The following is a 14,787-nucleotide window of genomic DNA, read 5'->3' on the forward strand; positions in this document are numbered from 1 at the left end:
CCTTCGCTTTGATTAAATAAATGCATACTGCTCAGATAAGTCCATATTATGTACAATGACTTTTCTTGAATAAACTATTGTAATAAATATTTATTAATTGCCTGGACATAAATCTTAGAGCAGTGAATGGATGGTATGCGCATCCTCCTCACTACTGGTAGCGACAAGTATGCGTGTATACCTACTGTATATTTTTTGCAGCAAATACTGGATGCCCTTTGCTTTGATGTCGTGCCTAATGATGCGCCTAGAATAATGTACACAGTATCTACTAATGTACCTGCGCAACTAATACCGGTAATAGCTTACAAAATTATCCTCTTAAGCATTCGAACTATTGAATATTGGTAATTTTGATTCCCGTTTGTATGGAGTTTAGTATACATAATTTGAATGAAAATGAGATGTGTACCTATAATAAAGATCGCGAATTATTTGAATTACTTGTTTGGATATGACCCCAATGCATAGATATTTTAAATTGCAGCGCAAAATCAATTTTTAGTACGACAAAGTGCAGTATTCCAAGTCTTCGATGTGTCCAGCGTCCTTTATCCAAGTTGCAAAAACTGTAGCCAAAAAATAATAAAGATAGTAATATATCTTATATCTTTAAACGATTTATAATTGGAATCTCGGAATCGGCTCCAACGATTTTCAGGAAAATTTAGTATATAGGCGGTTTCGGGGGCGATAAATCGATCTAGCTAAGAATCATTTTTAGAAAATGTCATTTTATTCCTGTTTTTACCGAGCAAAGCTCGGTCAAATAGCTAGTTATTATTTAAACTAAACATAAGTAGTAACCGATGAAGCCCTATCTTACCAACACATACAGGTGACCTCTGGCTTCTAAGTAAAATTCGCATAGACGCCTAACACAATTACCTTTTGTGTTCAGTAACAATACCTAATACCTAATAGGTTTATTGTTTAAATTTTGGCCTATTAAAATAACCAGATAACCATCTTCGGATGATGTAACAAATGCAAGGGAGTTTCAGTCTCTAGTCTCTACCCAGTAGCATGTTTATCGCAAAGTACATTTTCTATGCAATTTAGTCTTTCATGGTACCTTAGAAACATTTTTGTTGATGATGCAATTATTTGGATAAAATCCTATTTTAATGTCTTCAGTGGTCCTAATGCATTGGAACGTCATAACTTGTTTACATTTAAAAATATCCCAAGCAGCAAAACAGTCGAATAAGGATTTTTTTACTCAGCCTTTAATCGTATAAGAGCCAGGTAACCGTTCATAAAGCACCCATTTATCGTATAATAGCGGTTATCTCGACTATTTGGCAATATTTGCTAATGTGTGTTTTAAGGACGTCAAATAAACGTTTACAGCACTATGTTTTAGCCCTTTTACTCCACCTTTTAGCAGATGCTGAATTAATATGGCTAAAATACTCGTTATTCGATCGTTTGATCTATAACAGTCGTATAATAGAAAATAAACGCAATCGAATTGCTTATGGCAACATTGCTGCTGTTACTGCACGCTTATAGACTAACTCTTATAGTAGAATTAAAAACGTTCGTATAGGTGTTGTAGTGTAATTAAGAGCTGTTATACGATATTTACGAAGCGAACCCTAAATCCTGTTATCGCGACACGCGACATGTGGCGACACCTTGTGCTATAAATGTGGTGACCAGCACTCTTACTCGACTTTTAATGGAATAAGTTAGCTGTAACTGCAACTAGATTATCAATATGGACAATGGCAGTAAAAAAATATATTTTAAGTATATTTAATTATATAAATTAGTCTTCAAATTTAAGAAAATAGGCAGCGCATGAATGTTTATGTAAAAATGCCTTTGGGTTTATCAATAAAGCTTGTTGCGCATGATGTTTTGGAGTAGCTACACGAACAGTAAAACTAATCACATATTGATTTCTCAAAAACTTGATAATATAAATAAGGATTGAGATGTAGTTTAATAACTATAATTATTTTACATTAAATTTATGTAGCACACAAGCTCGCACTCTTTACAGCACTAATTTGTCGAGTAAAAGCATTATATTTGCTGTTATAGAACTAAAAAGGAGAATAAAAGCATTTCGTCTGCTATTATAGCACACTTTATATGTATAATTATAGCAAATCAATTGCGTTTATTGAACTAAATATCCTATATACGCATTTTGGTTGCTCTTAAAACACACTTAGTGTTTTCTACCACTTTTACTCAAATCTTACAGCATCTTTTTGTTGCTTACTCAGCGCTAATTCCACTTTAATAGGACTTTAGTCTGAATAATTTGCACCTTTTTCGCGTCGAGTAAACGTTTACAGCACTTTTACTTCACTGTTTTAAGAACTTTTATAGAACTTAAAGCGAAAACAAGAACGTGCTCTCGACCATTATAGCACGTCCATTTGCTGCTTGGGATAAGTTTTGAAGAGATATAATACCATAGGAATAACATTTCAGTTAGTTTCGAATGATTAATGAGGCGAGGTATATACTCGTAAATTAAAAAGCATAGAAATTTCAAACAAAAGGACAGCTAGGTGCTGCCTAATACTTGCGCTATCAAATAAATATATCAAAGTGATAAATAAACTAAAGAATAAATCTAAAACACCTCGGCTTCAAGATAAAGGTGCATTCTGTAGTAGGTCGAAACACAAATAATAGAAATCGGTAGTTTTAAATAACTTCAGCATTCAGCAACTTTGGTGTCTAATCACGTCAGTCCCTTGATACGGCAGATGGAAAGCAGGCAAACAAACCTGTTCTGCAAAAAAAGAAGACAGAAAGAAAAAAACAAGGGCTGAGATCCTTTCTTTTTAAGTTTTTTAATGTTAAAGTTTTTAGGGAAGTTTATTTTTTGAATAGTGTCGTTGGTTTGTATTAATCGTTAGTGGGGAAATGCGCTCATGTCGAGAAGCATCAAACCAGGCATAAATTAGTTTAAGGTACGTTCCGTTTCATATGAAAAGGAATATGATGTAATTTATTTTGTACATATTATAAAATTAAAAACCAATGAAACATAATAAGGTATAATGGACGGAAACCACTAAGGAATAAAAAAAAGTTTTGACCTATCATTATTTTTGATTATTGAGTACATGCTGATTTAAGTTTAGCGTCTATTTATAGAAAATAAAGAGCTTGTATTATAATAATTAACGTTTGATATACAAGTACCTACTCGCATATGTTTAATTAGTTGACAAGTGTTTTGAATAAATTCCTGACATTCTCTCTTAGGCATTTAAACAACATGTAAATAGATGATTTATTTACATTAATAAATGACAATCTTTGTTTTAATTTTATTATTTAAATAGTATATTAATTTATAATATCAAATCAACTAGATGAAAGAATCAGTTTCGTAAGTAAGGACTGTTAAAATTCAAAGATATGGTACGAAAGACTTTGTAAAATAAAAAACTTTAATGGCTCATGCCTTATAAAGTTTGTATTAATCCACATTGAGCTAGTGATACCAATCACAAGCCCAGAAGAAGTTTAATATTTATGAATGGAACAGTTTGCATCCATGGTAAACAGTAAACACATTTAGGGCTTGAGCCGAGAAAACTACTGTGCATACTATATTATTATAGTTGTGGTGTGTGTGGTATGTACATATTGCACATATTGGCTGTCATATGTTTCAAGTAGTTTAGCGGTAAGGTGGAATGTTGGTATTTACATATTTAAATGCTGACATATATGCAGTTAATTGATTTTTATTTCTAAAAGATAATTAATTACTAGTTGTTTTAAAAAAAATAACTACATTTTGCCTCCAACTTCCTTCAATCGAAATTCGATTGTCGTGTGGAATTCCGTGATAGGAAACTATCCTATATCAGCTTTCCTCGGATCATCTTAAAGAATAATATTATCCTTATCAAGCTTCATTACAATGGGTTGTATCGTTTAAGGGTCAAGAGGTAACGCACAAACAAACGTACATGTACAATTTTGCATTTATGCATATAGGCAGATATTATATGAAGTGAATATACTATGAAGTGAAAAAATCTGTATTTTATACAGTTACGGCAAATTAATAATAGTTTAAGTTACAATCAAATATTCATAATCATCCACTTACGTTTTCAATTTGTTTGGTAGTAAGATTGACTTTTATTAAAATTGTATACTCTAATAACAAAGTAACTTGTCAAATTATGATAAGTCATAACAATCAAGTGATTTTGAATTGATTTTGTATGTCAATTTCATTATTCAGTTGGAAATTGCTTTGACATAAAGCGTACGTACCATTTAGGTGTTGGGCTTAGTTTTACGAGCCTGTTGATAGCTGTTCTACTGTAACCATGAACGAGATAATGTTGCGGCACAGGGACGGACTTGAAGTAATACGAAGAAAACGCGTAACGTGAACGAGAAATGAACGCAATAAAATAGATTAAATTAAATCAGATCTCTGTCTTGAGCACTGTACATAAATCTCCATCCCATAAACGGGGAGTCTCATATTCGCGCCGCGAAACCTGATGGCAGAGTCGCCATGTAGGGTGTGTTTAGGAGACGAGTAATAGGACCAAGTGTTGCAATAAGACTGCTTTATTAAAATCCCAATTGTCCATTTCTTGAAACACAATAATTGTACGTTTGTGACCGATCAGATTTTACGTGGTAGAGCCATGCTTCGACACGAATGAGCAGGCCCGACCGGAGAAATACCACGGGTTCACAGAAAACCGCCGTGAAGCAGCGCTTGCGCTGTGTTTCGCCGAGTGAGTGAGTTTACCGGAGACCCAATTCACTACCCTTCCCTTCCCTATAATTCCCTTCCTTAACTCTCCTACCCTGTAATCCTATTACCTCTTAAAAGGCCGGCAACGCACCTGCAGCTCTTCTGATGTTGCGTGTGTCCATGGGCAACGGAAGTTGCTTTCCATCAGGTAAGCTGTTTGCTCGTTTGCCCCCTTATTTCATAAAAAAAATCCTAATTATGTTGGCAGGAATGAGCCAGCTCCACCTGATCTATACTACAAGCTCACAGAAAACTAGCGCGAACAACGCTGAATTTTACTTTGCCGAGGAGGCCTATGGGAAGACTTGGAAGTTTTAGGACCAGAAACATAACTAAAAATAAGAAACTCTCTAAAGTTGAGAAACGTGTAACTGTTTTTATGTTGTGAATTTCCACGGGCGACAGTTAGTACCAACGCTGATACCTCTACTCGTTTCGCGTTTACTTTCACACAAAAATATTTTACATGAAAATATTAGAAATAATTTTGTCCTTATTTTCACAAGGATAACATTTTTGACGTTGTTTTTACAATGTTGATGTTTGCTTGATTGTTTCCATTGTTTTTTAAACGAAAACAATAACGAAACCCGGCCCTGTTGCTTGCAGACGTTACAGGCTCCCCCTGCTTGCAATTGCTTGACAAACCTGCGTCTCTATAAAAGGGACAACTGATTAGATGCTAAGTACAATCCGCACATGCGAACCTCGACGTAGGATGTTACAATAGTTCCCCTGAACATACTCTCAGTGCAACATGATTGAAATTGTGAGTATTTTTTGCATGTAGCTTTTAAAAAAGTAATTATTGTCATTTTGGTCAAGATGGACATGGTTGTACTAAATTATTTAGGGTCAACGTACCCATTGTATGAAGCTCTCAAAATCATTTACTATTTTGCCCAAGCAGACAATAGAATGTTTTCAATGTTCCCGGGTCTGGATGTGTATTAAATATGTGTATGATATAATAAAAATCTTAAATATATTATGTAAAGTATAAAAGTATTAAATATATATTTTCCGTTGTCTGGTACCTGTAACACAAGTCCTTTAGGTACTTAGCACGGGGCCAGACTGACGTGGTGTGAAGCGTTCATAGATATTATTATTATTATTATTAGAATATTAATTCACACATAATTCTTAATTCGTCAGAATAATAGTGCTTAGAGTGTGTTATTTTATTTCAAAGCTTAGGAGGTCAATCCATACCCAGAGTGTACCGGACTGTCTAGTGTCTATGTTATTATGTATGTCTGTTACTTCGCATTTAGGAATTATTTAAATTATAATCATTTTTGTCTTCTTCTATTTGTACTTATGATTTCTTGATTTCCCGGGACATAATATCTGTATGTACCTACAGAATCTGTATAATATGTACCTACAGAATTTATGCTAAGTTAATTCAGCAGCTTAACCCTGAAGAGATAACAGTCTGACTGACAAACACACTTTCTTTTTACGACATTACTTGTATGGATAGAAAAAGCTAAAAGTTTTTATAATTTAGTTAATGATGGTGCTGATTGCGAAATAGAATTCTTTAGAAATATAAAGTTAAGTATATAATTCTATTTTGCCTTGTATACATAAAATGTTTATGACCTAAAGACTAGCTGCTAAGCCTTGAAACACAATAATAATTATTACATGTAGACACAGGTAAAACACCTAATGGATACTTAAACACTGGCTATTAGTGTATAATAATGAGGCACCGTGTACGTTGCTTTTTCCTTTATCCATACGTCCTATAACATAAGTGAAGACCACACGGGAAAAACAAGGAATGTCAAAAAAGTACAATTAAGAAAAAACTTAAAGAATGAACAAAAAAATTAAAGTTTAAAAGTCTATATTTCTTTCATTTTATACTTTTTTAAATGAAATATTGAAACAACTTATTACTATGTTAACATATGCTTTGCATGTACTTCTAAAATTTGATTTGTTTAAATAAGTTTTAAGTTATGGTTCACAATCTGAAAGAAGTGACTAAACTCCGTACAAAAAACCATCTATTCCTGGTTTTTGCATTGCATTGACATTCACTATTACAGCTCAATTATAAAAAAGAACATTCATTTCACAAAAAAAGGTGACATTCCTTATCTTTCCCGTGTGGTCTTCATGTAGAGTTAGCTGGCTTCACCACGTCTTTCTGATAAAGTGCCGAATAGGTTCACAGTTTTTTTGACAGATTATCCATACTTCATCTGTCAAGTTAAGTGGTGGATAGCTTATTCGGCACTTATCAGGAAGTGGTAAAACAGGCCTTAATTGTATTATAAATAATTTATCAAGTTGCCCGCTATTTCGTTGCGCCAAAATTAGTTTGTTGTTCAGGCAAAGTACATTTTTTCATCATGAACCCATTTATCAGATTTCCTCATTAGTAAATGATATTGTGAAAATCATAAAGCCTAGTTTTGCCACTTTCTTTTTTAATTCGCACATAATTCAGCGTTTCCATATTTCTTTTCAAAATACGATTACAAAAGTCGTTATATTCAAGATCTCTATGTATATTATAGGTTATAACTTATAAGAGATGAACCCACAAACAACCTTATTGAAGAATTGCAGCAACCGCATAATGTTATTTTTAATAGGTTACAAGTTTAAAGGGCAGTTTCATTACAAAACTGGTTATTTGAATTATTAAGTTAAATGTCTACTTAATATTAACCACTATAATGTATTATGCGTAGATAAGATTTAATTGTTAATATTCTAGATTTAAGGGTTTGATTAAAAATAGTAATTGACGAATTGTGTGCAAATAGTTAATTATCTATTAATTTTATTTTCTTTTTAGTTTTGGTTGCTTCATAAGTCTAGCTATATCGGTTCTTGAGATACGGCCTGGACACAGACAGACAGACAGACAGAATATGGACAGACAGACGGACATACATCGAAGTCGTAGTAACAGAGTCCCGTTTTTATCCTTCGGGTACGGAATCCTAAAAACGGGTATTTATCATCAACTATTTTAACAGCTTTACTTGTAAATTATAGTCCGGGTTCCGTAGAACAAATTTTTTTTTTATTACTACCAAACAAATATTTTGTGAGTAGCTTCATTTTGATGAGACGTACAACAATTTCATTTGCAGAAAGTCTTCTAAGACGTCTTGAAAGTGGTAGATAGCTAACAGAGATAGAAATGATTAAATACTTTGATTTGATGGTTCTAAAATATGGATTGTTCTATTTATTTTGTAGGACAGTGTTACTCTTTAATTATGTTTTTTACAATATTCCGAAATTCCTACAATAATAAACCTTTTACCTTGTGGTATTGCTATTTATTATTTTATTAATTAAATATCACATTTTATAGCTCAAATTAATTTATATAAGGTCATTCACATGGATAGCTATAAATTTTAATTTTTACGACTATACAATAGTAAGCTTTAGAAATAAATATTTAAAAAGTGAATATTAAGCTAAAGTCTAGCGAGTTTGATAATAAATTATATTTTTATTGCCGTAAAGACATAAAATATTTTTATAAAAGAGTCGCAGAATTTCTGCCGCGTAAATATATTTTCATACAAATAATGACTCACAAAATTACGTTCATGTGAATCATACGGGACTTTTGTATGAAACTGAATGCAGCAGGATTTCTGCCAGCCGAAATTCTGCGACTCAAGACTCACAAATTACGCTCGTTTGGCTTCACCCTAAATCTCGCGATTTAAAAAACTCTCAAAGCTCTTCTATTTTAAAAATACACCGCTTTATATTTAATTAAACAGCTTAATGCGATAGCATATTATTATACTTTAGTCATAATTTCCACACGGTCCTGAAAAATACAAAACATCCAAACATAATGTTCAAATATTAAAAATCCGAAAGTGTGTCTGTCTGTTACTTCTTTACACCCAAACTACTGAACCAATATTGCTGAAATTTGGTATGGACACACTTTGAGTCCCGGGAAAGGACATAGGATACTTTGTGTTCCGAAAAAAATTACAGTTTCCGCGCAATAAACGAATTTTGGCACAACGAAGTTGCGGTCAATATCATGTTAAACATCTTTAGCAAGTCCTCTAGTACAGTTTGTTAGTTGAATATCTTTATTACTTAAACGACACAGAAGCCACAATTTAATTACTTAAGTGTTGGAAACACACCACTTTGTCAGGGTCTAGGGGTCGCGTTATGTAATCGCTAGAAAAATTGATCTTTAATGATCAGCCTTAACTAAATACAACATTAAGGGCGTGTTTCACCACTTTCTGATAAAGTTCCGAATAGACTATTCACAACTTTTTTGACAGATTCTATACTTGATCTGTCAAGTCAATTGGTGGATTGCCTATTCGTCACTTATCAGGAAGTAGTGAAACAGGCCCTAAATATAATTGTTATACGATTATTAATATACCCATTGGCGCCGACCTGCGAGACATTATTAAGACGACTCACCAAGGGAGAAGTGTAAAAAACTGTATTCCTTGGTTCATTTTTTTAGGTATTTACTTTTATATAAGTCTTAAGGATTAATTATATAGTAGACTTAGGTGGGATTTCACCAAACACAAATAAAACTTAGTTTTATAAAACTTAGTTCCCATTGAACGCGTTCATGCTGCGACGTAAATCTCGTTTTGTTTCGATTGGATTTCACAAACTTCTTTTGATCGCGATTATTAAATCTAAGTTTACGTGACGTCACGCGATTATTTTACATATTTTCATAATTTTAAAACCTTTTCACGTTAATTTAACTACAAAATAGCAAGAAACAATACATAAACTAACAAACGCATGTGTCAAAACTGTCATCTTGACATTTATTTTGTATATTATGTTTTTCGTTTCGCCATGACAGGGCTTGAACGGGTTTTATGACGTTAAACTTCGGACTTTGGTCGTTCAGAAGATAAAACTCGGATTTGCTGTGAACGCGTTCAGTTTATACTGGTGAAATGCATTTCGATGTTATAATCGCGGTTATACGTTTTGAACCGGTTCAGAGAGCCTTGGAACGCGTTCCATTTCTTTGGTGAAATCGCCCCTTAAGGACCTTAAGAATGTGCTAATTAGCTACATAATGGATAAAATGACTTTACTAGATCAAATCAATTCCTGAAAATGGGCTAAAATAAATCTTCGTAGACATAATTTTAGTGTGGATGTTGTAGGTGATATGCGGGATCTTCCACGATAGTTAATGTCTGGCTCTGTTATTAATTACCACGGTAACTGTACTCCATTTTGACCGAGGCAGCGACGATAACCTGCAAAAATAAAATGGAAGAAAACATTTTTTTAAATTATAGTAGTTGGACAGTGCACTGGAATTTATACAGGGTGCAATAAAACAAAGTGATAACACTAATGTTATGAATTGCCCTACAATAATTTAAAAAATAACACTTTTAGCGCTCCCCTTTCACAGTGAACTCTATAATATAACTATTATGTACACACCACACGCAAACCCTAAATAAAGTATTATTAATAATTATTTCTCTGCTTTGTTACGCCCTGTTTATATTATTTTTTGATTTGAATAGTTTAAGAATTTGGGATACATCTACTATTGGATACTGCAGTATACCAAGGTCTACTATTGTTAATGTCGGTTCTATTTCATTCTTTCTATTATCGCAGTCGGAATCCGTGACTGTATTTAGCATGCAACGACTAATTAGGTGCATATCTTTTGTTTTAAGCACGTAGGACATTGTGTTTTGAGGCAACACAAATTCCGTGGATTATTCCCACAACACCTTGCACAACTCTTCGTTGTTATGTGATAAATATAATACGTTTTCAAAGTTATTGCTAAGAAAGCATAAGTTTTTTTTGCGAGCTTATATGAAGGAAGTGCCTGAATTTGGGCGACGACTACATGATGGCATGGCTCACTTGTGTAGAGTACATGTATACGCGAAAAGAAAATGTGTTTACTTAATTGAAGTAAAATTATAAATAACTAGCTGATCCAGCAAATTTTTGCCAAAAAGGTAAGGTTGGTTAGGAGGTATCCGGTTCTGAAGGATTACCTGACCTTCCAGAAAGAGTAAAGCTCAATTTCATAACTTATATTCTTTGCGGTAAGTGGAGGAATGTCGTCTTCCAGTGCCGGATATTTTTGCTTCCCACTGCTAGACACCCAGTCTAATTTTAAGAAACTTTACCGGAATTTTAGACAGTCTGGCAGCTGTCAAAAATTCCGGCACTGAAAGCTCAATTTCATAACTTATATTCCTTGCGGTAAGTGGAGGAATGTCGTCTTCCTGTGCCGGATATTTTTGCTTCCCACTGCTAGACACCCAGTCTAATTTTAAGAAACTTTACCGGAATTTTAGACATTCTGGCAGCTGTCAAAAATTCCGGCACTGGAAGACGAAGACGAGATTCCTCCACTTATCGCAAAGAATATAAGTTATGAAATTGAGCTCTACTCCTTCTGGAAGGTCAGGTAGACCTTCAGAGCTGGATACCTCGACTTAAAGTAACCGCAACTGAAACTCCATAGTTGCTGGTCGTTCTTACCTCTGTCAAGACCACAAACAGGTAAACTTTCAGCTTTACGAAACGGAGGAAGGTCTGGTCATCGCAGGCTCTAACTCTAAATGCAAATGGCAGACCTAAGTAATTTGGTCGCGTTAAGTCAAACCCATCCGACCGATCACAGCTAACACTGAATTGACATAAGTCGATCACGTGACGTAGGGCCGTCAACTGCCTAGGAATTAATTTCCTCGATGGTACAACATTTCCTTCTTTCCAGAGGATTTTCTGTTGTCTCGCCGTGATCGCGGTAGCGATAGCCGCACCACAGAAACCTGCGGAGCAGGTCATTGCCATACTGAAGCAAGAGTTTGACCAGCAAGCAGATGGCTCGTATATTTACAAGTAAGAAATTATTTTAAGTCTTAGCAAACATTAAAATCCTAATGACCTAGGTCCACTTTGTATAATTTAGAAATACTAATTTTAAGTTTTTTTTTATGTTAAAGGTTTTATGATGTCAATGGGATTAGTATATGCTCTAAAAATTGTATCCTGAAATAAATAAGATGGCAATTTATTTAATAAATTGAGTCGCCTAGCCAACTATTTATGGCAAAACTTGGGACTAATAGATTGCTATATATGTCCATTGTCCGAATAACCTGCTGAATATTAGTTTTTGTCAGGCGTATAGTATAAATTCAACGAAATGCCATTGAATAATAAAATATACCAAGCATACATACGTTTTAAATAGCAATCGTATTGACAAACTATGATTTTGGCTCCTCACATAACACTTTTATTACAGCTATGAAACCGAAAATGGCATTAAAGCGCAAGAGCAGGGACAGCTGAAGAAGGCCAGCAGCCCCGATGCTAGTGACGTCATCGTAGCCCAGGGTAGCTTCAGCTATACTGCGCCTGATGGAACTGTCATAAACCTGAACTATGTAGCCGATGATGAGGGCGGATTTAAGCCTGAGGTTAGTAAATTTTTAATTTCAGAATTATGTCTAAGTGTATTCCGGGATAAGATGCGGTCCAGCATTTTCAAAAATTGGAGTTTATAAATTACGTTTTATTTAAGTTCCGATCCGATATCCGAGAAGTTGATTCATAAGCAGAAGGTGGACCTACGCAGATACGCTATTTGGTCGCAATGTGTCAGGCCCAACAGACCGATCACAGCTAATATTGAATTTTTTTTTTTTTTAACGGGCTTTGGCCCACCACATATAATATTGAATTTACGTAAGCCAACCAAATGACGTAGGTCCGTCATCTGCGAATGAATAAATTTCTTCGATGGTATAAGAAGTTTAACTTAATATACCCGATAATTTACTCACATCAGCTGGCCGATTCTGTATCGTACATTTGTGAGTTAATCACTGAGTTAGTAACGAAACGGAGGAGTGAGCAACGGAAAGTCTCACTTTTGTATGCAAGTGAATACAAAAATGTGGCACTTTCGGTTAATCACTCCTCCGTTTCGTTACTACCACAGTTATTAACTCACAAATGTACGATACAGAATCGGCCAGCAGGGATATTTGATATAAATTAGTTTACCTTAATTTAATGAAAAAAATTTATGGAGTTTATGGCAGAATCTCCATTTGATTAAATTTTTTATTTAATCTAGACTGGGTGCGGCCGTTAGCCAATTAAGTATGATACTTGTGTATCCTAGCGCTAAGAAATAGCAACAGAATCAAAGTTCGATTACGATGAAACAAAAACAATATATTTTTAATTTTATGATATTATGTATTATGCTAATTATGTTTGTAATTGAATTTATGCTGCTTATTAGTAATTTAATTACTTATGATTTTTGACTCAAAGGATATGCCAAGATAGGTATAGAGTTACAGACTGTGTTTAAAGTAGAACTTTTTTCAGTTCTAAAATATTTTCCAACATTTTTTACGACTTAGGTATTTAAATACTAATATTTATATAAAAAAATGTATTCATCAATTTTATTATAAAAACAAAGGTATTAAAATTTATGTCAATATCAGCTCATTACTAATCTTGCCCATCTCTATGTTTCCTTGACAATCAGGCTTTACTCTCACTAACGAATTAAGGCTTGTCTTCAACATTACCTATTATGTGGATGTCAAGGTCATAACACTATTTACCCATAGTGGATATGCGACATTCCATTAAAAGTGAGTGAGTTGGTCATTGTCATGTTAACGTAGAGTAAATAGTATTTCCTTAATATTTTGTATGGATGGATGGATGGCTGGATGTTTTGAACTTTTTTGCCTTGAAACTTGACATGATAGCAATTTGGGTAAAAAATTTAGAGTTCTTAGTGGGATACTATTTAAAGGTGAAGAAACAGAGAAAAACTAGTATGTTGTGTTTCCTATCTATATATATAAAAATGGATTTTAAAATGTGTTAGTCGCGCTAGTACTCGAAAACGGCTGAGCGGATTGGGCTGATTTTAGTCTTAAAATATTCGTAGAAGTCCAGGGAAGGTTTTAAAGTGACACGAAGTTCACCGGGACAGCTAGTTATATTAATATTTTTATTTAAAAAAATAATTTCTTAGATTATGAGCGTGATCATTATGTGCTGAGTTATAAATAATAGTTAAACCTTTGATCATTTCAGGGCGCCCATCTGCCAACCCCACCACCGATACCACCAGCAATACAGAAAGCCCTAGACTACATCGCGGCCAACCCCCCACCACCACCGGGAAGAAACTAAGACTTGCTACAAACTCCTGCTCAACGATAAAACTGCATAGTTCCGTTATGCTAAGTATACACAAAGACACTGACACTCAACAAAAATGTCGACACAAGTGTCGATTGCGTCCACACTACATCTGCAACTAACTGTACGCGGCAGTGTACACACGGACATTCCATGAGTCTGGTATCTTCGTGTATCAAAGGTCCGATACATCATACGAAACCAGCCAGAATAGATGTAGGCTGGTGAAGATGTAACTATTATATAGTATGTTTGTCTTTATGTGCGGTCAAACTGTGCAGTTTTATCGAACTCTCTATAGTGGACATAAGCCGACTCCTTCTTGAACGACGACCTTGTACCGACATTAATCGCTTCCACTTCTTTGTAAATACTCATCAAACCTAACAAATGGGAAACTAAGAAGCTATTAACAAAATGGTACTATCAATATTATACTCAGCAATATAAAATGAACAAAAATAGAATATGCTCAAGTATCGAACTGTGATAAACCAACGGACGGATATATTATTAAGTTGAATAAATGCAAATCAGTGCCAAAGATGCATTGCAAAGGAGATCGACTTTTATTTTAGACTAGTTCACCCCCTCTTGCTTAAGTGAAGTGCCGTAGAAATTAAAAATAATAGTAGAATACCTAACGAAAAAGATGTACGATATAATTTAACGACCGACTACATGATCATTTTATGAAACAATCAAAGCCTATTGACTAAATGTCGTAGGTGCTAATCACAAGAATAATATCCGACCAAATTCACAAACATCGTGATACAAGA

At 34.2% G+C, this 14,787-nt stretch overlaps 1 protein-coding gene across 2 annotated transcripts; it reads left to right on the forward strand.

Annotated features, from left to right (window-relative positions):
* Window positions 1-5,432: 5,432 nt before the first annotated feature.
* LOC121731261 (endocuticle structural glycoprotein ABD-4-like) lies at window positions 5,433-14,565 on the forward strand. 2 transcript variants are annotated; one of them, XR_006036202.1, is made up of 5 exons: window positions 5,433-5,534; window positions 11,538-11,662; window positions 12,072-12,246; window positions 13,898-14,050; window positions 14,187-14,565. XR_006036202.1 is itself a non-coding variant. In XM_042120623.1 (5 exons), exons 1-4 carry the CDS (start codon window positions 5,523-5,525, stop codon window positions 13,994-13,996), a joined length of 411 nt encoding a protein of 136 aa, XP_041976557.1. In that variant the 5' UTR covers window positions 5,433-5,522; the 3' UTR covers window positions 13,997-14,044; window positions 14,182-14,565. The 2 variants fall into 2 exon arrangements, 1 of the variants encoding a protein (XP_041976557.1); XM_042120623.1 differs by having other exon boundaries at window positions 13,898-14,044; window positions 14,182-14,565.
* Window positions 14,566-14,787: the final 222 nt, after the last annotated feature.

The sequence above is a fragment of the Aricia agestis genome, chromosome 10 (genome assembly GCF_905147365.1).
Source record: "Aricia agestis chromosome 10, ilAriAges1.1, whole genome shotgun sequence".
NCBI classification, from domain to species: Eukaryota; Metazoa; Arthropoda; class Insecta; order Lepidoptera; family Lycaenidae; genus Aricia; species Aricia agestis.